At 40.2% G+C, this 24,125-nt stretch overlaps 1 protein-coding gene across 7 annotated transcripts in view; it reads left to right on the forward strand.

The window, feature by feature from the left end:
• LRBA (LPS responsive beige-like anchor protein) overlaps window positions 1–24,125 on the forward strand; it is a 559,883-nt gene that overhangs the window by 161,539 nt on the left and 374,219 nt on the right. For all 7 annotated transcript variants that reach the window (XM_075930027.2, XM_075930020.2, XM_075930019.2 and 4 more), the window contains one exon: window positions 22,297–22,361. In XM_075930027.2, coding sequence (XP_075786142.2) covers window positions 22,297–22,361 — 65 coding nt within the window. The remainder of the gene's footprint in view (window positions 1–22,296; window positions 22,362–24,125) is intronic.

A 24,125-nucleotide genomic window follows, 5' to 3' on the forward strand; every position in this document is an offset into this window, starting at 1 on the left:
GCACAGGAGCAGGCAAGCCGCAGACCTCCCTGAGAGTGGCACTCAAGGACGTGCGCTGCTGGACCAGCTCCTCCATCAGCCGGTCATGTCACCGATCCTCTGCCTCCGCCCTCTCTCGCAGGATGGTGTTGAGCTCCTGCACGGCCTCCACATGCTGCTTCAGGATGTCCGCATATACACGCCTGTGTCTGCGGCTCCCATGTCCCCGAGATGGAGGTGGGGCTGGGATGCTGCGGCCCTCTTGCACGGCTGGTCCGGCTGTGGAGGAAAAGAGGAAGACACAATCAGTCCTAAAAAACTGGACTCTGTAGCACTTAAAATACTAACAGGATGGTTTATTAGGGGGTGAGCTTTCGTGGGCCAGACCCACTTCCTCAGATCAGACTAACACGGCTACATTTCTATCACAATCAGTCATGTGTGCAACAGCTGTCCAAAAGGGCATGCCCTCTCCCTGAAACAGGGGAATCAGACATTCTGAAGGTAACACTGTGTGTGACCTGGGCATCAGCCTGAGCATGACAGGTTTCCCTTGTGCATCACCCACTGTGCACCCACCTACCCCCTCCTCCCCCGGGTGTTACACAACCTCACTGCACTCACCTGCTGCTTCATCTCCTGCGTCAGATGACACCTGGGAGGCCTCTGGGGTCTGTGTGACTGGCTCCAGGGTGAGGGTCGCCGTCTCCTCACTGGCCTCCTCTGGCACCATGTCCCCGTCTCCTGACTGCTCTGGGTCCTGCTCTGGCGCGTCCACCACAGGGTCCGCCAAGCCTGACTGCACGAGCCGCCGTGGTGTGCGTGCTTCACCACCACCACCCAGGATCTGGTCCAGCTCACTAAAGTAAGGGCAGGAGTGGAGGGTTGCCCCAGAACGGGAGCTATGCTCCCTGGCCTTCACATACCCTTGGCGCAGCTCCTTAACTTTGGAGCGCACCTGGTCCTGGGTGCGGGGGTAGTGTCCTTTCTGGGCCAGGGCCTCTGCCATGCGGCCATAAATGTCTGCATTTCGCCGCCTGTTTTTTAGGGCTTGTAAGGCCGCCTCCTCTCCCCAGAGCTCGAAAAGGGTCTTGATCTCTGGGCCAGACCATGACGGTGCCCGGCGTTTGGAGCCCCTGGTTGGATCCCCAGAAGGCTCTCTGGAAGGGCCAGGAGGGTCTTGGGGCTGGGACATGCTGCACTTCACCAGCCGTGTGCTCTGGCTGCTTTGCTGCCACAAGTGGCTGTGAGGGTGCCTGTCCCTTTAAGAAATGGCTGCAGACAGGAACCAGAGACATGCAAGCCATGCCCCAGATTGTCCACCAGGGCTTCTTCCTGAAGTCCATTATTTTCGAAAAAATGGCCTCCCCACGTCCACACTCACTTATTTTCGATGGATCTCCGTCGAAAAAGGCGTTCTTCCTCGTGCAATGAGGTTTACCGCCGTCGAAAGAAAAGCCGCGTTCTTTCGATTTAATTTCAAAAGAATGCGGCTGCAGTCTAGACGCAGGTGAAGTTTTTTCGAAAAAAGGCTACTTTTTTCGAAAAAAACCCTGAGTCTGGACATAGCCCAAGGGGGTAGCCATGGTAGTCTGTAGCTGTACAAACACTGAGGAGTCCTGTGACATCTTAAAAACTAGCATGAAGACATTTGTACTGATACAGACAGACAGACATGCCCAATGCACTGAAGGTGAAAAATCCATTGCAACAAGCTGTACAACATACTGTACAAACTATAATGAGAGATGATGCCACATACACTCAAATTGAGAAACCACCAAGCATCCTGCATAGCAGACAGGAGAAGATTAAGAATGAGCCCTCCAAATTGGAGACTTAAAAAAATCAACTTTCCACACAAATTTCACATGGCTGGACTTTACAAAAACAAGACAAACCATTTACAAGGCATGCTTTACTTCTCTACAGAGGAAAAATGACAGTAATCTATGTATGCCCAAATAAATGTTAGCCTTTAAGGTGCCACAGTACTCCTTTTTGTTGTAACACAATATTAACACCATATTCCTTAATATCTCTAATAATGCACCAATGAACAGTATGATGGTGTTTTCCCATGGGAAAATATGTGGTCAGAGTTAATTTTTCATTAGTTTGATTTCTCTCCCCCTCCCCCATTGGAAATTACCTGGTCCTGAAGTCTTGTTGCATTTTCAATTTCTTCTGTCTCAGACCTTTTATTATAGAAGCAAAATTTGCAAAAATGATCCACTTTGTTAGCTCAAGAATAGATTTTTACAGAGTGCTTTACTTTACAATAAATCTTCAAATTACTTGCAAACCTCAGCTGGTGCACAGTGTGGCTAACTATTGGTTGGTTGAATCCTGTTTTTTGTGTGAATAGTCAAAGTTGTAAATAAGCACCATGGTCTAATAGATGCATAAGTCTTATTATTCAGGACAGATTTTGTAGGATCTTAGCTACAAAATAGACAAAGTTATTTCAATGCCTATTATAATTATCGTTTACAATTATTTATTTTGAATCTATGTTGGTAGCTTGTTTGTTATTAAAGCTTGCAGTCCGAAAAGTGTAATCTTGGCAAAAATTAACATTTCCTATTTCAAAGCTTCTTATATATCTACAAATGGCTTTGCCATTAAATTGTGATCATCTGCCAATATAACCTTTGCTTTCAGCCGATTTAGCTGTTTTGTAGCAGAAAAATGAAGACCATGAAGTGGTATTGGAGAACTTGTGCTTACAGATGTTTCCTACACTATTCACTTCTTTTTAGGTTATACATATTGAAGCTTTTGGATTTTGTCATACCAAGAGAGTATACTGAGATGAGCAAAAAAGCACTTCGTGATTTTGCAAATTTCTTGGGATCCTGTACGATCTGTATAAAGTGTTATTATCTTACAAAGGTTATTTAAAAAATAAATTACTAGCTAGCTTTTTGTATAGCTGAACAAAGAAGGCAACTACTTATTTTGCTGTTCAAAATACCTACATGCTTAAGTTTTATACCAGCTAAGTTCAGGAATATTAGAAGTATATGCATCCAGAAATGGTATTAACAAAGAATTCACTAACGCCAATGTAAATCATAGTTTGTGAAATGCAGGGAAGAACATCTGTTCCATTAGATGCTAGTAAACAGCACAGTCGGGAAATGCAATCAGGATTAATGTGGGATGCCCATCTGACTGATATATAATTATGTGGAATGAAGGCTTCTGTGATAATGCTTTCTGATTTATATGATGCTTCCCATAGCTGCTTCACCAAAGCTTTCACCAGGAGTGGTCTGGGATCCATTCTGGCTTAGAATATGTTGTCTTATTTTCTTAAATTGTGAGTACTTCATAACAGGCACAGAATCTTACTATATTTTAGGAATTTGCTTAAAGTAGGACACATCATAGCTATATCCACAACATGGAATTTTGACATGTCGCTGCTGGAAACTTGACCATGGGCTGACTCTGGCAGTCGGAGGCACTTTTATGGTTATCTGGTAGTAGAATAAAATCGATTTCATTCTCCCCTTCCCCACACCCACCCATATTCTTTCCCTTCTTAGCAGTAGAAATTGCAAATGAGGTGGCATGAATGAATTTGAATGGCCAAACTTAGTTCATCATGTAAACTTTCAAAAGATAGGAGTGTGTGGGGAATCTGCGTGCACATGCAATATATACTACACTTGTCATGGGTTACCTAGACCAAAAAATTAAACTTTAATATAAAATATGGCACAAAAACAAAGTCAATTGTGAATGCATACTTCACCATTTTAGGCTGTTTATACTTATATACTGTATCAGAGAGTGATTATTGGGTAAAGTAATGAATAATCACTGTTTAAATCACCCAATAATAACATAAGTGGACTTCTTGGTTCACAGGTACCCACCACAACCTTGAAATGAACTCATTGTTGCAAACTTTAAGAAATCTCATATTTTATTGTAACTTTATATTGTTGTTTGCACATTCTTAGTATTAGTATTAGTCATTATATGCAGTGGAATTACTCCAAGTCTTAGGGTACGTCTAGACTATATGCCTCTGTCGCCAGAGGCATGTAGATTATGTTACCAGACACAGTAAAATGAAGTGGCGATTTAAATAATAAGTAAAATGATCAGCTGTTTGTCGGCTCAGCGCAGCAGCCATGTAAATTTAAATGAAGCGGCGATTATTTAAATCGCTGCTTCATTTTACTATGTCTGGTAGCCTAATCTACATGCCTCTGGCGACAGAGGCATGTAGTCTAGACGTACCCTTATAATTGATCTTTGCCCCCATTTGACTGAGGTGGAAATTTTTCATATGGTTAGGAGTTTTAATCTTAATTGACAGATAAAAACACAGATTTGGAGCTGAATGCAATTTTTAGTCTCCTTCCTGGTGGCTGGTGTGAGGGTTTGTTTGAAACTGTCAATAGCTCTTTGTAGGATATGTATATGTGAGGCCTCTGCTCAAGAAAGCCTATCTTAATTAGGGATGAGAGAGGTTATCCAGTTAACTGGTAAGCATCACCCTAAAGGGTAATGCTTACTGGGTTCCAGTTAATTGGTAGGGCCTGGAGCAGCTCCCTTCCTGCTGCAGGAGCTGCTCTTGTCCAGCTTCTGTCCATGGCCAGCCTGGGTGCCTGGCAGGCAGGGGCTGCTCCAGTAAGTGCTGGCAGGCAGGAACCAGTGCCAGCCTGGATGCCGCTTCGTCGATTCATCAGTTAAATGTTAGGTGAGCGTAACATTTAACAGATTAACTGATGAACCAACTTTTTACATCCCTAATCTTAATTCAGATAAATTTGTTAAGTATTGACTTGTGTTGAGTATCTTTCTTCTGGGAAACTAGTTCTAAAGGTTGTAGTGAGACAATGTTTCTAGTCTCTAGGGGGTTTCCTAAAATGCAGTCGTTGAGATGCAAGTACTAGATATGGGTTAGAAATTATTCTGATTGATATCTCCTCCCAACTAAGGAAGATGCTAAAGTGTCCATGCTAATTCTTTAGATCCCTTTGATAATTACCAGGTGTTTAGAATACATCTGCACACTCTAGCAAAAGGGGAAGGAGTCACTCTTGAACAACTTCTCTTTCCTCTGAAGAAAATGTTGTACCCATGAAAGCTCAATGATACCATCTATATGTTTTGTTAGTCTTTAAGGTGCTGCTAGACAATTGGTGCTTTAAGTTTTTCTCTCTGAGAGGGATTCATTCTAGATGATTCCTCTTTCATCCTGTGGGCTCTTTTGTTGTCACCCATCTTATTCAACAAGTGTGTGAAGTGGTTGGCAGTTGCACATGATGGGTGAACGCTGTACAATGCTGACAATATACTGCTCTCTGTCTCACTTGATTCAGTTACAGACTAACTCGGCTACCCCTCTGAAGCTTTTGATTCAACTATGTCAGTTACTCAGTGCCTGACTGAGAGTGGAGCTTGGTTAGTAACTGTCTGAAGCTGTGTTCTGAGAAGGTTGAAAACCCAATAGAAGCTCTCTGACTTGTTTCCTATTCCTCAGTCTTCGGTTGTGGCCTCCGTTAGTAATGTCTTCTACCAGATGCTCTATTAGCCTTAGCCATGGCTAAGGCTATGTCTACACTATGGATCCTATGTTGACATGTGCCTCCAGAGACCCACTAAACTAGATATAGCCTGCACTGACAGATGCTTTTTTTGTTGGTATAGGAAGAGCAACTACCCAAATGACATACTATGTCTATACTCAAGCTTTTGTTGGAATGGCTGTGTCTGTTCATGATGTGTGTGTTCACACCTGTAACTGATATTGCTATACTGATATAACTTAAGTGTAAACCAGGCCTGAGTTTATTTTCTTGTCTGTGACTACATTAAATCATTCATCTGTCACAAGAGCAGGGAGAATTACTGTTTTTTGTTGGCTTTTGTTGTTGTTGTTTGTCTTCTGGCTGTTTAAAAGGGGAAGGAGAAGAAAATCAGTTTGAATCACACTGAATCCAAACATTTTTGGAATTATTAAATCAAAATGGGAAAAAAGTTGATTTCAATTCATATTTAATATTTTGTTTCTAGGCATTTTTAAATGTCTAGCTTCATAAGATGGAGAGGTGGGCAGAGGGAGGAGAGTGCCTCCACAGGAAACTTTAACATATCAGGCCAGGGACCTAGCTTCAAATCCTGTTTTCACAGTGGGGTAGTCTAATCTGGGTCTCCCAACTGAATGCCAGTTTAACCACTGAGTTAAAGATAATAAAGGAAACAGGATGCTATCCTCTCCAAGCCAGTCTGTGACTGGTGCTTACATCATACAAAAATTTATGGGGTCTGAAAATAGTTGTCATATTCTTGTCAAACTCACAAATTCATGTCAACCAAAACTACATTTTTTAGTGAATAAACTATTTGAAAAATTTCATCCGTTTGTTACCTCAAAACTTGTTTATGGTAATAGTTTCTAAGACCGCTTGGAAACCAACACTCGCGTAAAATGTGTGTTGCCTATTTCCTGCAAGGAGTTTCACTTTTTGAAGTGCATTCCTTCTGGTTCTCTCAATGTTTTTGGCCCCGTTACATTTAGAAAACACTTTCCTCATGGTATAATAGTTCTGCAGCTGTGCTCAATGGAGATGCTTGAAATAGTTGCCTTTGCCAGTTTAAATGAATGAGTTTCTATCAGAGCATTTTCCATGGAAGGGAACAGTGGAACAGTCAGACTTGCTCTCTCTGGTCTGCCCAGAGCCAAGATCAGTTCAATTTCTAGTCAATCTTTTTTCAGGCACTTGTGGAGTTGGTAGTTTGAGGAATATATAGAGTTGTGTTTACTATCAGTGTGCATCAAAGAATGCACTTAAAACACTGTAGTTTCTCAAGATTTATCTCTGTTATTATTGAACTCTGGTCAGAGTATAAAATAATAGGCACCTAATTTGGATGGAAATAAACTCGTAGCTCACGAATTGGATGTGTAGTCACCTTTTCAGCAGAAATGTAGCAAACACGATTTTGACTTTCTCTTTAGAGCCCATGACATTTTGGTCAGAAATGAATGAAGCTAGATAGTTTATCCCTTGGTATTACGCCACCTGTGGAAATAAGTTAAAATTTGCTGATTTATTGTCAATCTGCTAATACTTCATGAATAGTAATCACACAATGCATTATTAAGTCAAGAACTAGGTATGTGGCAGTATGCTTGATAGTGACCACAGCATTGAAAATTGAATGAATGTTTTTATTCAGCCATTCTGTTTTGAGTTAATGACATTGTTGGATGACTATTATCTATAGGATGAAATTTTCCAGATTTAGGCTTTCCCCAAATGGAGAGTGTATATACATAAAAGTTTTAAAACTAATAAAAATGATGTTTGAATACAAGAAAGAAGGACAAATATTTATTTTTCATTATTTTACTGATTTAAATGACTTGGTATCAGAAGTTTAATTTGACACAGAAATAGTCCTCAGGAGAGAACTGTTTTTTTTTTTTTAAATGAAAGTGTGTTGAAATTTTGACTTAGTTGTGACCCACCAAAATTTGCAGTGTTCATTTTTCATAGCAGTGCTGGGTGGTGGTCATGCTCAGCTAAGGAAAGCCTCTCTAGGTATAGTTAAAAACAAAATAGAGGAGGTGATCAGTGGAAGAGGTAGAGTTCTGCGCTTTTTGTGCTGTTAATCTTTTTAAGGTAAATGCTATACCACTTGACAAGTTAACAGTATGAGCCTCTTTCATATGGCCTTCCTTAAATGTTAGGCTAGTGGCCAACTATAGCCATACATGTGTATTTGACATCTCTATTGTCATACATATGAAATACACTTACCTAACTGTTCTTACACAACATGGGATAGAATGATTATGATGGTAATGAGGAAAACTTGCTGCCCCGCACCGGTCACCTTAGTTAATTTTGTAGTCTGTTACTTGAATTGAATTTTAGGAAAACTGCTGCTAGCTAAAAAGTCATTAATGGCATAGTTTTATGGGCATAGTTTTTAGGAAATACACTGTTAGATGTAATTGGAATTTATTTTTCAGTTCATACGTAATTAAACGGTATAAAAAATGGAGGTACACCCGTAGCTGTAGCAAATACAATTTTAACCAGCATGCACAATAATGCTAGAAATACTCCATTTTTGTTTTGGAATGAGTTTTTATATTTGAAGCTTTGTTTCTGTAAATTAAACTTCATGCTATAGAATTGAATACTGCTTTTGAAATATGGATTTTATGACTTGCTTGTGTCAAATATAGTACTAGAAAAACACCCTTCTCAAAATAATTTGTCATAGAAATTAGAGATGGATGAGACTTTATGACATCATCTTGCCAAAGCAGTACTATTCCCTATAGCTTGTTTTCAAGTAAACATAGTGACTTTGAGTTTTTATTTAGATATGATCCTTATTAAATACAGTCTACTTACTTCAGATGTGGGAGAGAGGAAAGTTAAGTGAGAATCACTTGGCATAGAGTTAGAAATCCAAAAATTGGTTTAGTTTTTGACTTAGCTTTAAATGTCTATTGAATTTGAAATTATAGCCTATAAAATGTAAAATTGTGCTGCTGTGTATGTGTATGATTTATTAATCAATATATTTTTGTACATTTTAAGGAGTAGAGTTGACTCAGAAATGAGAAGGTTGGGGAAAACTGCTTAATTTGAAATGAAAGTACATTGTTGCAGATGTTCAGAACTAGGGGATCATAATTTAGTTATAGAAGCAAGACTTCTCTGAAGTAAAAGGCATCCTGTTGCTTCACCAGCACACTAGGACTTAAAAAAACACCGCCATTTAAGGTGAATTTTGTGCAATGAGAGCACACCCTGTGGCTTGGCAGTCTAGTCAGAAGGATGATATCATGCTGGCTTTCTAAATAGACCTTTGAACAATATTCTCATGGGTGGTAAATGTAAAACAAAGTAATATCAACTAGCACTTAATTCTGTGAGCTCCCTGCTGATTGGGCTATGCAGTGAAATGGAACTCTTCCTGAGAGGAAGTCAGCCTATAAGTGTGGAGACCTCTGAAAATAAAGTGTGCTTTAATTTGACACCCTGCTGCTTTACAGCCAGTCTGTTAAATTTGGAAAGAGGCTAGTGAAGGGACAAATACAAGATTATGACAAGCACAGAGTATGGAAATATTTTCCCCGCTTTTGCACCAAGAGAGCGCAATTTTAAGTGAGCAATTTTGCTTGCGTTTTAATTGACCACATTAATTCTTGTTTAAAAAAAAATCAAGATTATTTTACAGCCAATCTCCAACATGACTGTTATGCTAGAGGAGGGATTGGTCTAGTGGTTAAACCAGACTTCCCTTAGTCATGTCACTCAGATAATTCTGTGATTTTTTTCATATTTGTGAAATCAAAATAACATCCCGACTCCCCAAGGAAATGCTTGTGAGGTTTTATTAATTAATCTTCATAAAATGCTTTTGAGATTCTTTATGAATGCAGGATAATCCTATAATTAAAAAACGGTGCTGCCGCAAGTAGGAAACTGGGGTGCATGTCACTCATATTTTAGATCCTCACTGTTGATAAAGACTCAGAATTAGGGAGGGGGGAAATAGGGAGGGGGGGAAATCAGTTCTACCTCCCCCAGAGCCCTTTATTTTCCTGTGTGGAACTGCTTTTTAAAATCCCCTGCTATGTAAGGGAAATCTTGTTTTCTTAAACTCTGTACCAGGGTATTCTAGAAGAGATGTGCTTACTAGTGCAGTCCAGCACGATTATTAATCACCTTTACTGTGGTAGGGTGTAGAGATCAACAGAGAATGGAGCTCTGTTGTGCCAAGCACTGTATACATATAAAATAAGAGACAGTTCTTGTATGGAAGAGTTTAGTATAAATAGACAACACACATAAAGGATAGGGAAAAGGAATAGGCAGAATCAACAGTTTGGTTGAAAACCTCTTGTTGAACAACATTTTGTGTTCGGTTTTGTTGAAATTGCTTTATTGCACTTGCATAGGTTGAAAGACAAAAAAAAGGGGGAGACAGTGAGGGTAGTGTTGCATGACCAGTATGTCCTAAAGAGAGATTCATTCACATATATAGCAAGTCCTGATTTATGAAAACAGATAAGAACGTATTTCAGCTACTCTAAAGTCTTGTGCATGTTGTAATGGGTTTATTTATAAGGATTTATGTTAAGAAAAAAATGTGAGGGGTAGGGAAAGAATAATAGGGAAGAACTTTTATGATTTTTATAAACTATTCACTAGGTACTCTGTTAAATGTTGCTTTACTTAGTTAAACTTTCTTTAACATTGGGCAGGACAATTGCTGCTGCTGTATAGGCTGTGGAAGTTGTTCTGGGTGATATCAGTCTGTCACCACCAATGAACTGTACAATTCTGTGTGTGTTATGGATTGCCTATCCTTGTAATTAACCATCTGCCATTTGGAAGGATTACAACTAGGTTCAACTAATAGCCTTGCTATTCTTCTTCTCATGTTCCTCTTGCTTCCTCTCCCAGCATTAGCAATAGCTGGTGAAGAAAGAACCTGGGGAGGCATCTCGGCAGTGGGCAAGCTTTGCTGCTAGTTGAACTCAGCCCTGACCCCTAATGACATTGCCTGAGGAGTCATGGCAACAGCTAGCTAGAGAGGAGAGAAAAACTCGGTAACTTGCCCGTTGCCTCTTCCCTCACAAGCAGTGGATCTGAAACCAGTGATCCATGGATTCAAATCTGTAGTTGTTGCTGGTCCTGGATGATCGAGAAATTAGCATTTAGTACCGAACAGTCTGCCACTTCTTAATGTGTCTTGTTTTTATGGATGTAATGGCACTTCTCAAGTACTGATTTAGAGTACTGTGTACAAGTTAAACTACAAAAGGCTTTCGTATAAATACCCCAACTTTTAAAATCTGGGTTTGAAATTGCTGCGAATTGGTGATACAGATCTGGAGCTATGCTGATTTGTCACCAGACCCTGCTGAATGATCAATAGCCTTATATTACATTATAACATTTGGTGATTTTATAACAAACATTCTGGTGATATGAATTAATTCATTTCCTATTCCAGTTCTTAGAAATATTGTGCATTACCACAAATTACATTGGCTCAACCTATTGTAAGACCTTGAGGAGTTATATCATTCATGTCACTGCTGTGTATGTATGTAAATATTTAATGTACTGTCTGTTACGACAAATTCATGCAAAGCAAGGAAAAAGTCAAATACCTGTTACTATTTGAAATTCTCATAGAAAAGCTGATTGTATTTTTGTTTTGTACTTAGTAATTTAATGGAAAGTACTTTGGTAAGCAGGTTTACATAGTTTTGAACACATGAAGTTTGTTTTCAGAATTTATAAGAATTTGTGAGTTAAACTCTAATTTTGGATATTGAAATCAAATTCTCATTATAAGGTAATCTTAGGCATTTACCACAGAACATGCCAGTTTATATGAAGCGCTGTTCACGATGGAATACCCCAAATGGTTAAACAGCAGGGGAGTCTTCTGCTTTTAGTTAAAAACTGCTGTTTCTGTATGGCTTATTTACTACTTGTTTAATTCTTAATGTAGTGTGCTGTGGGATTGAGCATGCAAAAGTCAGCAGAAAGAGTTCTGTTTTTGCGTCTAAGGCTATTACTTGCTGTACAATAATAAAGGCACTATTTTATTGGGTTAGTTGTAATTAACTTCAGCACTAGGCATTGATATAAATCATTCCTAATCTGTTTTCTTTACATTTTCATTCTCTTTAACTGGTTTAACATAGTTGCTTTCTGTCGTCTTTTTACACAAAGACTAGGATTGTAATTGCTTTTTTGAATTAGGCTGTCAAAAGCTAATGTGCATGTTGATCCAGGAATTGATTAAGGAACACTAATGAATTTCATATAACACTTTTTGAAGATTTGTTACTGTGTAATAAATATCCTTAGTAGTGATCTGTTTTTACCTTTTTATAATTCAATACATACAGTGTTGTTAGGGTACACAGAAAGCAAAATATTTCAGTTTATGAAACAGTGATTTTTATTGCATGGTTAAAATGTTAAATACCTTTCCAATAAAAGTAAATATGTTTACGTGTTGAAAACATACAGTAAGCAAAATGGCATAGTTGCTTTCTTAAAATACACTTGTGGAAGATTTGGAATACAGTTTTTCATTTTGGTATTAACAGACCCTTCCTCTCCAACCCTTTTAGGTTTCAGTGTTAGGTTTTCATACTCATTGGGACAAATATATTTTTATAAACTGATGTGTATATTTATATTTTATAAACTGATGTGTATATATTATTGGATATATCCATGACATTTCCAACTAATCATGTTTTTAGATCAATAACAACTTCATCAGAATTGGAAAGAATATTAGTAAAGTCAGTTCTCAGTACCTTATTTTTTTCCCAAGTTCTTGAATTTTTAGGGAAGGAGAGTATGTACACACAATCTTTGATGCCAGAAATTTCAAATATACTTAATAGAATCAAATTCATTTATGACCAAATCCAAATACTTCAAAACATTCGTATTTTTTACTAATTTTTTTACTTAGTGACATATTCACTTTTCTAACACCTTATTAAAATTGCTTACTGCAAAAGCTTTAGTAGCACACTTGCTAGCTTCTGTGCTTTTTGTCAAAAATTATTTTAGTGGAATGCAAGTAATAAATAGTTTTTATTGTATTGGAGTGCATTTGATAGTTTCAGAGTCTTATAAAAATAATTAGCTCTTTTTATATAGTTCTAATGGCAGCCCTGCAAGTTTCCCCTGGAGCAGTTTCTAATGAACAGGCCTTGCTTTTTCCAGTTGGGCTTTCAGAGTCCCTAAAGACTTGACTTCAGACCTTGGAGGGCAACAGCTGCCATTTCTCTTGAAGACTGGAGTTGCCAAACAGACGGACTATGTACTAATAGGACACATTTGTAGAGCCTCAATATGTGGACCCTTGATAGAGGCTTAATGATGATCATCTGTTGAGAGCTTGTAGGTGGGTAGGGTTAGAGCAACTTTTATCACCCTTATTTAAATCAAACCCTCTTTATTGATTAGTAAGAGAACTTGACTTGGCTAGATTGATGCTAAGGATGTCCTAAGGAGGCCATTGTTTAGTATAGATTAATATCGTAATGAGTAAATCTTTAAATGAAAAAATCTTAATTTTGGTTAGTTTTGTTGTAGTAATTCATAAACTTTCTACATGCTCAGAACAGCAGTAAATACTTTTTGCAAGGAATTTGTTGTGACAAAATTCAGATCTAGTTCTATACTTGCATACATAATTTAGCATGCAAAATTTTAGTAGTTAAAATTATGTACTTTAATTCCTTTTTTAATAGTTCATCAGTGCTAGATTTTTTTTTTCTTATTTTCATATGCTGGTCTATGCACATGTGCATATACACAATGCTAGTGAATCTGCAGATTTATTTCTTCAATACTTTTTGTTCTTCAAAAACATGCAACGTCTTTCAAATTTGCATTTTTTTATAGTGCTTATGTTCTTACTCCAATACATATATTTATTTTCAATGTGGAAAGTCAAAATAGGGTTGATCTTTTCAGCCTAATTGGACTTAAAATAGGATGAAAGCCTGGACCTAACTCCGAATGACTTCATTGAGTCCAGAATTTCACCCTTGATGGAGTTGTAACAACATGCATCAAAACAATTTATTATACTTTGACTCTATGTGGATTGTCTCAGTTGACAGTTCAGTTTGCCATTTTAGCTTTCTCTTCTGTGCTATGAAGAATCAGCTAAGATAGTTCATTACTTTTCACTATATGTTCTTTATTGCTGATTTTAGCCAAGCTTGTAGTAGATGTGGTGCTGAGAGAGTGCTGACATCAAGTGCAAACACTGTTGAAAAGTTCTTGATAGTTTACTTTAGGCACTTAAAGATTACTATATCTCTCCAAGAGCAAGTTTTTTGTGTAGATTTGACCTTTAGTCTAATGTATAATATGTGTCTTAGCCATATGTTAACACATTTTCTCACCCTTTTCCTTAGTGGCCCATTCACATTTGTCAGGCTTGAAGTAATTCTTTTCACTTTTTTCACAATTGAAACAAATGATTAAAACTTGAAGGTTATGTAGCAAAGGATGAAGCGTTTGCCAGTTGGCCATCTTTTTTTCTCACTTTTGGTTTTAAATTTCAAACACAGTGGAAAATACTTTGAAAACGCTAATATGCAGTAAGGGATATATTTATATAACTTCTTAAACTGGTAGGCTATCCAAAAGAAATTGGTAGTGTATTTTGCAGATTTAAAATAAATCAATTTCTTTCTCTTTCTTTCTCTGCATGCGTACACAAACACACACACACACACAACATATATAAATAAAATGTTGTATTTACAGATATCTGGCTGAAGATTATAGTTAATACGGTAGTATAATATACAAATTTTGAGCTTATTATTTGAAATAGTTGCTTCCTGAAAGTGTGAAGGTGAAAATTTCCATAATTTGATTAGGACTTGAACATGTGTCCCAAACCATAGCTTCCAACTCTTCAGTTAAACTGTTCACATCAGCCCCTTTATTAGGAGAAGCACTTAAAGCAGTTGCTGCCTCCTCTATTCTGTATTGGCGTAGCTGTTTCCTGCTGCTGGCCACCTGTTGCACCAGAGAAGAGGAAGCAGGAGAATAGTCCTGCTTGTTGTATTGCCTGTCTGCTGAAGCCTCAGGAAAGCAGGATGGAGCTTGACTTGCTGTTTCTGAGTCTAAGGGAACCCTTAGGAAAGGATGGCTCTCCATTCCACACAACTGCTCAGGAGCCTCAGAAAGGTGAAAGAAAAGCTGAGAACCAGCAACCAGTTGCATTTCCCTGATTCTTTACCTTAGTCCTATTTGAGATTTCAGCAGCCCGAGAGCTGTCAAAGGTCCTCTATAGACCAAACAGCTGGGGGATAACCTTAGGGCACCAGAGTGGAAATAGCTGCATCCTTAGCCTGTGCCGTACGTCGGGGGTTACCAAACTTTTTCACGCAGGGACCAGTAAATCTATGCATGAGCTTTTGGAGGACTGGTACAACTCATTTGCATATTTGCATATTCATTAAGCAAATGACAAATATGCAAATACGTTGGTTTTGGTCCTCCCAAAGCCCCCAGGGCCAGCTTTAGCAAAGCTTTTGATATGGCCACCCACAACATTCTTACCAGCAAGTTAAGGGAATATGGATTGGGAAAAATGGACTGTAATCCAATAAAACCCTGCACCTTCACATTGTGTATTGAAAAGGGGCTCATTTATTTCAGAAAGTTGACACCATCTTTGGAGTTTTTTATCCATATTCTCATTCTGGATGGTGAATGCACCAGGTTCTCTCCATTCTGACGCATTGTAATGCCTTTAAACGTCACTGTCAGCAGTGGGGATATTTAAAAGGCACTGCTTTTAAACTTTTATTCAGGATCTGCGTGTGCCCTGAACTGACCCGCTCCCCGCTAGCTGATTCTCTCTCCTTTCTCCCCTCCTCTTCCCCCCCCCCCCCCCCCGGACCAGCCCCGCTGTCCCCGCCTGCCAATTCTCTCCTGGCAAGCCCTGCTGCCCCCGGCAAGCCCTGCTTCCGCCGGCCGGTTCCCCAGCCAGCCCTGCAATCTCCCCCAGCCAACCTTACTGCCCCCTCCAGCCAGTTCCCTCCCCCCACGATCTCCCGTGGCCAGCCCCACTGCTCCTGCCCCCCTGGCCAGCCCTGCTTCTGCCAGCTGGTTCCCATCCCTATCTCCTCTGGGCAGCTCAGTTGCCCCAACTCTGCTTCCCTGTGGCCCATATCCAAACTCTCACTCCAGCCAGCAATAAGAGCTCACCTGGTAACTCTCCCTATACCTCTGCTGGGAGCCTGAAACACATGGCTGCATCTTCCCAGCCCGGCTGAGGGCTTGGGGAACCCGGCGCTGCATGGGCAGTTGGGGAGCCCAGAACACCATGGGAGCCACGCTGAGGCCCGGTATTTTTTTCCGTACCATAATTTGGCAAATGCTGCTCTACATCATGGGCTGAAGAGAAGGCAGTGTAGAAGATAGCAGTGCTAGCTCTGCCTGCTACAGGGCACCACATGCCACACGTATCCTCATGTCAGGGGTTTGTGGGTGGCTTCTGATACTTTTATTGCCTGGGTGGCACAAGGGAGCAGAGCATCTGCTCCTGAATACTGACCATTTAAAAAAATATTTCAGCCATCCAGCAGTGTTGAACACTGCAAGTCAGGCATTCTCACTTTTCCTAGATATCTTTTTGTGGTGCTTACTGAAAGTATCTAGTTTACAATGGTATTGATGTTAACAAATGGCTACTGGTATACCTTTTGAAAGAAAAAGTTTGTATAAATATAAAGGCCTCTCCTGTTGACCAGGTGAAAGTATTAGTGGGGTTGGCAAAGGGAATAGACCCCCATGACGGGGGAGAGTACCAGAGCTCAGGCTCCCAAGGCTAAATTACTAGACCTCAATTAAACAGGCTTGGGAGCCTGAGCTCTGGTACTCTCCCCCGTGAGTGTCAGCTGACAAAGCTCATATCACTAATTGCAGTGAACACATACCCAGAAAGACTGGCATATCGTACCCAGATCACCAGGATAGTGAAGTTGGTGAGTGCATTTGTTCTACAATATTCAACCTTCAGCAACTGTTTCTTGCAGGCATATTCCAGATATGGATAATAGTATAGCAGACACCTTTTCTCTTTTCCAGTTCGACTGATTTTGTGAGCTTGGCCTAGCATCAAACCCGAGCAGATGCCACTGGCTTTACGCAACCTTGGAATATGATGTAGTTGGTGGTATAGAGATTCTTGGCTCCAGGCATACAATAAATTGTTTTTTCAATTTAAGAATCTGAAATCCTGGTCACTTACACTGCCTACTATAGAGGACAGTAATTGCGCTACCCAGTCAAAGACTACCCAGCTGCTGGTGTCCCTTGATGATCCTGCAAGAGAAAGAGGTTTATTTCATGAGAAAAGAAGCTTCACCTATTATGGCGAATGCAGTAGGAGTGATCTGGGAACCTGCCTGGATTGCAGGGATGCAGCCAAGCAAATTGCTAACGTTTCCTTGTGGAGGATGTACTCCATAGGGAAGGCATCCAGTCAACAGATCAGTGGTCTGATAAAGGATTTAAAGGAGGTGCTGGATAAAGGAAGAGCATGGGTGAATGGGGCTGCCGATGCCTACGATTGATACATCAGGCAGTCAATCCCTCTGACCTGCATCACGTTCTCGTATCCCATATTGAGCCTCCTATGAGGGTGGTGGATGGTAAGGTTGAAGCCAGGGGTTGTCTGGGGGAACCTGGATGTAAATGAAGGGAGACTGGTGGAAGCTCCAGGTAATAATTTGAATAAGCATAGATTTGCCTGCATTGTATATTTTATCTGCTGGGTAGTTCCAGATATTTCTATAATAAAGTTGTGGCCTGAAAAAATCCAAATCAAGTGTCTCCTGTCCTTTTGGTATATCCAGACAACACCAGCTGATTTTGTTCATTGTGAGAGAAATAGTTCCCCTATTCTAATATTGCTGCGGGATGTGTAGCAGTATCAAAGTCCTTAATTAAATTACTATTGTTTAGAGAAGTCATAAAACAGCATATCAAGAAAAGTGATAGTATTTAAAAAACTACAGTGCATTTAGGTCACTTTTTGTATACTTATCAAAGAGCTTTATATCTCATTAAAAGACTAGTGAAATATTAATTATGAGGTAAGAAATTCTCTCATTAGACCATTTGAATAAAATGTAATGTCAGACCAGTTGGCTCTTGCCAATGCTTTTTAATATTTTCCTGGGAGCCAGTGCTTATGATGGTGTTTATTGCTTCTGTTTTTTTCTGTTTCACTGTACATTGTACACTGGCCAAGAGCATTAGAAATAGCTTTTGTCTGCTAAAAAGTAAACATTTACAGCCATAGGAAATGATAGTCAATTAAATACAGCTTAGAACAAATATGAAATTATTGACTTTGTTGATATCTTCTTACAGTCCTTCCTTTTCAAAGTGCTTAAATGTGTTGTATAGTTATTTAGTTGCATTAGTGGTTGAGTTTGAGCCTTTTAACATGTTTCTCATCAGTACCTTTGGGAGATGAATAACTAAGATCATGGTATAACAATGCAGGATGCATAGTGAACATAATTGTTGCAGAGGGTGTATATGCTGTGGTGAAATATTGAATTGATCATGAAAGATGATGACCATTAAGCTTCTCTTTCAACTATAAAAGCTCACTTTAGGGTGTGTTCAGCTGTGGTTTATGAAATTGTTTAGACTAACGCCTCCTTTGATAATTGTCTCTGATGTGGAGAAAAATTCTGAAAGATATCATGATAAATGCACTTTCTCTTCACTTTTGGCAACTTCCATCTTCACCAATTAAGTTTTAAAGCATTGCAGTGCAATTCAAGAAGAAAGCCATTGTTAGCGTGAAGAAACAGATGGACAATGTCTTACGCAGAAAATTATTTTTTAATTTGCTTGTTTTTCCTGGGCTTCATTAAAGTTTGTGGAGAATCCTACATGCCACATTGTCTGTTACACAATATTAAATATTTGCAGCTTAATCTAAGATGACAAAAAGTTTGTGTATTCATTACTAATATTTTATTGATAATATCAACAGCTCTTCAAAATGGCACTGTGTTAATACAATTTACAGAAGAATGTAAAACCACCTAAGACCTTGATGAATTAGAACTATGAGCGTTCAGATTTCCCATGCCTCCCTCTCTCTGATAGCCTGAATTTTTTTTAAAAAATCTTGACTATTTTCTTGCTTTGGATCAGAGGCACAAAGAAACAATACTGAGCTATTGATTTTGTTGTGTAATCTTTGTGCTAGTGATTGTGAAAGAATTGAAAACTATATATGTGCTATTTTAATAAATGAAATGGAGAAGGAATGTGACTTTTTCACCTACTGACTTTAAATCAGGAAAAAAAAATCCTGTGCTTTGAAATATGCCCCTGCTTTAAAGAAGCCTTGCATTTTCACGTTTTCTGTCTGCCATTGCGTCAGTACTGATGAGATTAAAAGGATATTAATAGTGCTGAAGAGTAATGAATGTGATTTTTTTTTTAAAAGAACGTTGTGGATATGAAAGACTAATCATAAGTCTAGACATAAGAAAATCTAACCATACGCAAAAAATCATGGATGTTAAATGTGGAACAGACACATGAAATCCTGACATTGCTCTGCCATTTAAGAATTGTTTAGATATTGGACATCATCAAGAAAAAGGGCTGAAGTTATTGCAAGGGAAATGAAATCTTATGAGCTCTATGAACAGGAGCACAAAGTAGCAAATAAGATACAGGGCTGCTTGACTTTCATGGAAAAACAATGCCTATTGGGATGTGTGCTATTGTTCTTTAGGGCCCCATTGAACATAATATAAGTATATACTATACTAGAAGATATACAGGCAGTCCCCGGGTTACGTACAAGATAGGGACTGTAGGTTAGTTCTTAAGTTGAATCTGTATGTAAGTCGGAACTGGCGTCAGCCACTGCTGAAACTGATCAGTTTCAACCATGGCTGAATCTGGATGGCAGTTCTGACTTACATACAGATTCAACTTAAGAAACCCAGGCGTCCCCAAGTCAGCTGTTGCTGAAACTGATCAGCGGCTGCTTCCAGGAAGCCTGGGGCAGAGCAACTCTGCCTCGGGCTTCCTGTAGTCAGCCGCTGGTCAGTTTCAGCAGCGGCTGACTTGGGGACGCCTGGGGCAGAGCAGCTGGGGTGCTGCTAGGTTGCTCCAGTAGCGGCTCCTCGGCACTACTGGAGCAACCCAGCAGCACCCCAGCTGCTCTGCCCCAGGCGTCCTAATTCAGCTGCTGCTGAAACTGACCAGCAGCGGCTGAATCAGGATGCCTGGGGCAGAGCAGCTGGGGTGCTGCCGGGTTGGTACGGAGCGGCGCTGCGGGACCAACCCGGCAGCCCCCAGCTGCTCTACCCCAGGGGTAGGCAAGAAAAGCCTGGTCTGCTGGGGGGGGGGGGGGCACTAGCTGCACCCCCGCCAGCAGACCAGAGGGACAGGAGCAAAGCCGCGGAGCATGCCTGCAGCGGGACAGCCCAAGCGTGCCCGGACTGTCCCACTGCCGGCGTGCTCCAAGGCTTTGCTCCCCGTCTCCCTGCAGACCAGGGAGATGGGGAGCAAAGCCGCTGAGTACGCCCGCAGCGGGACAGCCCGGGCGTGCTTGGGCTGTCCCGCTGCTTGGGCTGTCACGCTGCGGGCGTGCTCAGTGGCTTTGCTCCTGTCCCCCTGGTCTGCTGGGGGGGTCCAGCAAAGCCGCTGGACCCCTCCCCCCCCAGCAGACCAGGGACACCAGAGCAAAGCCGCTGCCTGGGCGGCTTTGCTTGTTTGCCCAGGAGCAAAACTGACCAGGCGGCAGCTTTGTTCGGGTGTCCCTGGTCTGCTGGGGGGGGTCCAGTGGCTTTGCTGGACCCGCCCAGCAGACCAGGGGGACAGGAGCAAAGCCGCCAAGGCTGCGGGAGTCCTGCTGCCTGGGCAGCTTTGCTCCGGGGCAAACGAGCAAAGCTGCCCAGGCAGCGGGACTCCCGCCACCTGGGCGGCTTTGCTCGGGTGTACCTGGTCTGTTGGGGGGGGGGCCAGCAACTTTGCTGGACCCCCCCCAGCAGACCAGGGAGACCGGGAGAGGCTTTTCTTGCCCCGGAGGACACGGGCGACCCGTGAGCTCTGGGGCGAGAGAAGCCCCGTTCGTAAGTGCGGATCCGACGTAAGTTGGATCTGTGTAAGTCGGGGACTGCCTGTATCTGGCATAGCTTGGGTCCTTAACTCAATTTTTGATTTTTGGAAAATAAAATGAAAATGTTCATGCTTCATTTGAATCATTGTTCTGGGATGGAACTTGGGATTAGGGAGGAGTTCAGTATGCAGGCTGCCCCAGGGAGAAAAGACTACCCAGGTCTCTCTCACCACAGAAGTTTGGGGCCAGGTGAGAAGCGCCTCTGCAGCTCCAGTGGACACAGCTCGAGGAGGGCTGCATGTCTCCCATGTGGGGCAGGTCCAAGTTAGTCTGCCCCCTGTGCTCCCCAGTCAGCACTTCTCCCTTACTTTCTGACTAAGGGGAACAGACAATGTTCCTGTATGAACTGGGGATGGGGGCGTTTCAGGCACCATCCTCCTTAAAGGGTGCCGGTGTATGGTGGGTAGTCTTGTCTCTGGGGCCTGGTGATTGTTTCTTTTTTGTATGGTTTTATGAGAAACAATCCCATTCCAAGCACATTCCATTTTCCTGAAACAAATAAACCTTTATGTTGCTTTAAGTTACGGTAAGAGGAAGCAATATACTGAATTTGGTGCACCTAGCTCTTACCATTTAGGAGGATATCTTGTGATGGACAGACAAATTTTCTCAAATACACAGTAGAAGGTAACATTCCTGCCACTGATGCTATGTCTACAATACAGCATATGATGGCATAACTTAGTTGGCTTGGGGGCATGTAAGGATAAATCCCCCCGCCTCCTCCTGCCTAGTGACAGCTTTGTTGCCATGCAAACAGGTGTGCAAAGGACTATGTTTTTGGGAAAGCTTCTCATGTAAACATAGTTTCTGCTACTCATGAGGGCTGGAGTAGTTAAGCTGATGCGAGAGTTGTCTCCCATCAGCACAATCACACTACTGTAAACTTTCTACTGTAGTCATGCCCTTAGAAAAATGTTAGTGTGCAAAAATCTAGAAAGATAGCAGATATCCGTGATACAATATTTGATAACATGAAATATTTTTGGAAGGGAGGGAGTGATGTTTTACCTATGTTACACCTATTTGAAAAGATGGGCATCAGTGTTACAAGTTAACCAATATCTATGCAAAGTAATCCTTTTGACAATAAAGAAAATCATGGTATATTTGAAAAGATAGGACTTGAAAAGATGAAACTGACAGCAATGTAACCAACACATGGGGTATGTTCATGCATTGTTAGGATTGCCAGCCTTCCAGGATTGACCTGGAATCTTCAGGAATCACATATTAATTTTTAATTAAAGATTGTCATGTGATGAAATCTCCAGGAATAGATCCAACCAAAGCAGAGTACATCAATGAACTAGTGTAATTAGGAGGCTGGTTGAAAATAGATTGGGATGTACTATTAAAATAGGAAGATACCTGGACTGAAAAGAAACTTTTTGGCTAAGATCAAGTGTTTCTGTGTTTCTCCCTCTTCCCTCTACCTGGGAGATATCTTAACTTACTTTGACTTGATGCTATGGCTTTCTCAAATAATTATACTCTGATAATTCTGCTTAGCATGTCTGTTGTTTTTTCCACCTATTTTTACACAACTAAGTTCTTCAGCTTCTTTCTTGTATTTTACAGGAGTGGCAGAACTCAATACAGAAGAATGCAGGCCTAGCATTTATTGAACTTGTCAACGAAGGAAGGTAACTTCATTTTTTTAACTCATAATATTTGATGGCTCCCTGATCATAGCTTTCAGCGTGTGTGTGTGTGTGTGTGTGTGTATATATATATATAGAGAGAGAGAGAGAGAGAGAGAGAGAGAGAGAGAGATTTTTTTGATCTGCAAATACTAGTATTTTTCTCAGTTTTATTATGCAAATCAGTTGTTCAGTTCTGCTTTCAGTCTGTATTTTTGAGTTTTACAAACATGTATTTGCATTCCTTATTACTCTTGGTAGTTTTAATATTAAAATATTGCACTTCACAGAATTTTAAGTTTCTTCCTGGAGTTTTTAAATAAGCATTCAGTTGCATGAGTGTCTTACGAATTTCCTTTCTTCTTTTCTCTGTGGACTCATATCACTGATACTATAATTTTTATTAGCAAATCCTTTGAGTGTGCATGTTTGGGTGGGGGAGTTGTCTCAGAATTGTAACTAACATTGTTAGTTTATTTCATGCTTAGTCCTTCTGTAACCCCAAGTACATTATACAATAGGACAGAAGTGCATAATATAAATGTATAAGAAAAGCTCTCTTAATATTACCAGTGAGGTTTAATGATGAATCAGTATCTATATAATATTGCTGAGATTTACTGAAAATGACAGATCAGTTGACAGGGGCATGATCTTTGACTTGAAGAGGCACTCATCAGAATTATCAATATTTCCTTCATTAAGAATTTGATTGTTAAAGGAGACCAAGAGTGACATTTACTTTTTTTGTTAAAAATCTTTAGTTAGTAACTGTGGAGCAATTATAATAAAAGGTATTTTTTATTTAAATAAAAGATTCCTGTCTCTTGATAACTGAAGAGAATGAGAAGCAATCATAGTAGAAAATTAATTTTGCAGCAGCAGGGCAGATACTGAGATGTGATGAAACAAACTGAATGAGAAACAGCTGAAGAAATTTTCTTTAAGCATGTCACCGAAATTTATCAGATGTGTCAAGTCTCATACAATAGGAAGTAATCCTTCAACTTCTTAGGAGTAGGGGAAATGTCTGTTGAAGATTTTTTTTTTAAATTGATAGAGATTCTCAAGTTGTACAAAAGTAATGACTCTCTTAATGAATTAGTTTACTTGGGTTTATGTCAAGGGAAACCATAATTCTGAGGTGGATAGGAACACTCTGCTACTAGTCTTGATCCCAAGGGCCAAAGAAAACTAACAAGGGTGTTCGGTTACAGTACTACAGTCCAGCCTGTAGTTGTTTATTATGCAGGTCTGACCTGCTTTGACCTGATTTATAGAGTACCTTCTATAAATATGGTCCTTGATTAATGTTTTATTGGCATAGATAACATCTAGATTCTTCACGCCTGAAAGCAACAATATAAGGTTCATCTGGGCAGGATGGGTGTTATTAACAAATCAATTATTGAGGCTGTACACTAAGTCACATTTACTTAGTAGATACTCAGCTCATCTAAATCAGGTTTTCAGAAGATATTCTTGCTATAAAGGTGTTAATTTAACCATTTTCTTTTAAAAACTATGTAAACAGATGGACCTTTCCTCCACTGTGCCCTCCCAGATGAATAACATTAATAATGTATGGTTTAGATTTGGCAAAACAGTCATGTTACACTCAAGAATAAATGATTCTTTGAAGACCAGGAAGTGTGGTTTTGTTCAGCAGAAAATGTCTTTGTCACTTCGTTCTATGGCTGACTCAAAGGACAGAGCTGTTTCATAAACTGGGAATCTGACCTTAATCGGAGGGGAGAGGGGGGAGGG

The sequence above is a fragment of the Pelodiscus sinensis genome, chromosome 4, assembly GCF_052426305.1.
Source record: "Pelodiscus sinensis isolate ZL-2025 chromosome 4, ASM5242630v1, whole genome shotgun sequence".
Taxonomy (NCBI): domain Eukaryota; kingdom Metazoa; phylum Chordata; order Testudines; family Trionychidae; genus Pelodiscus; species Pelodiscus sinensis.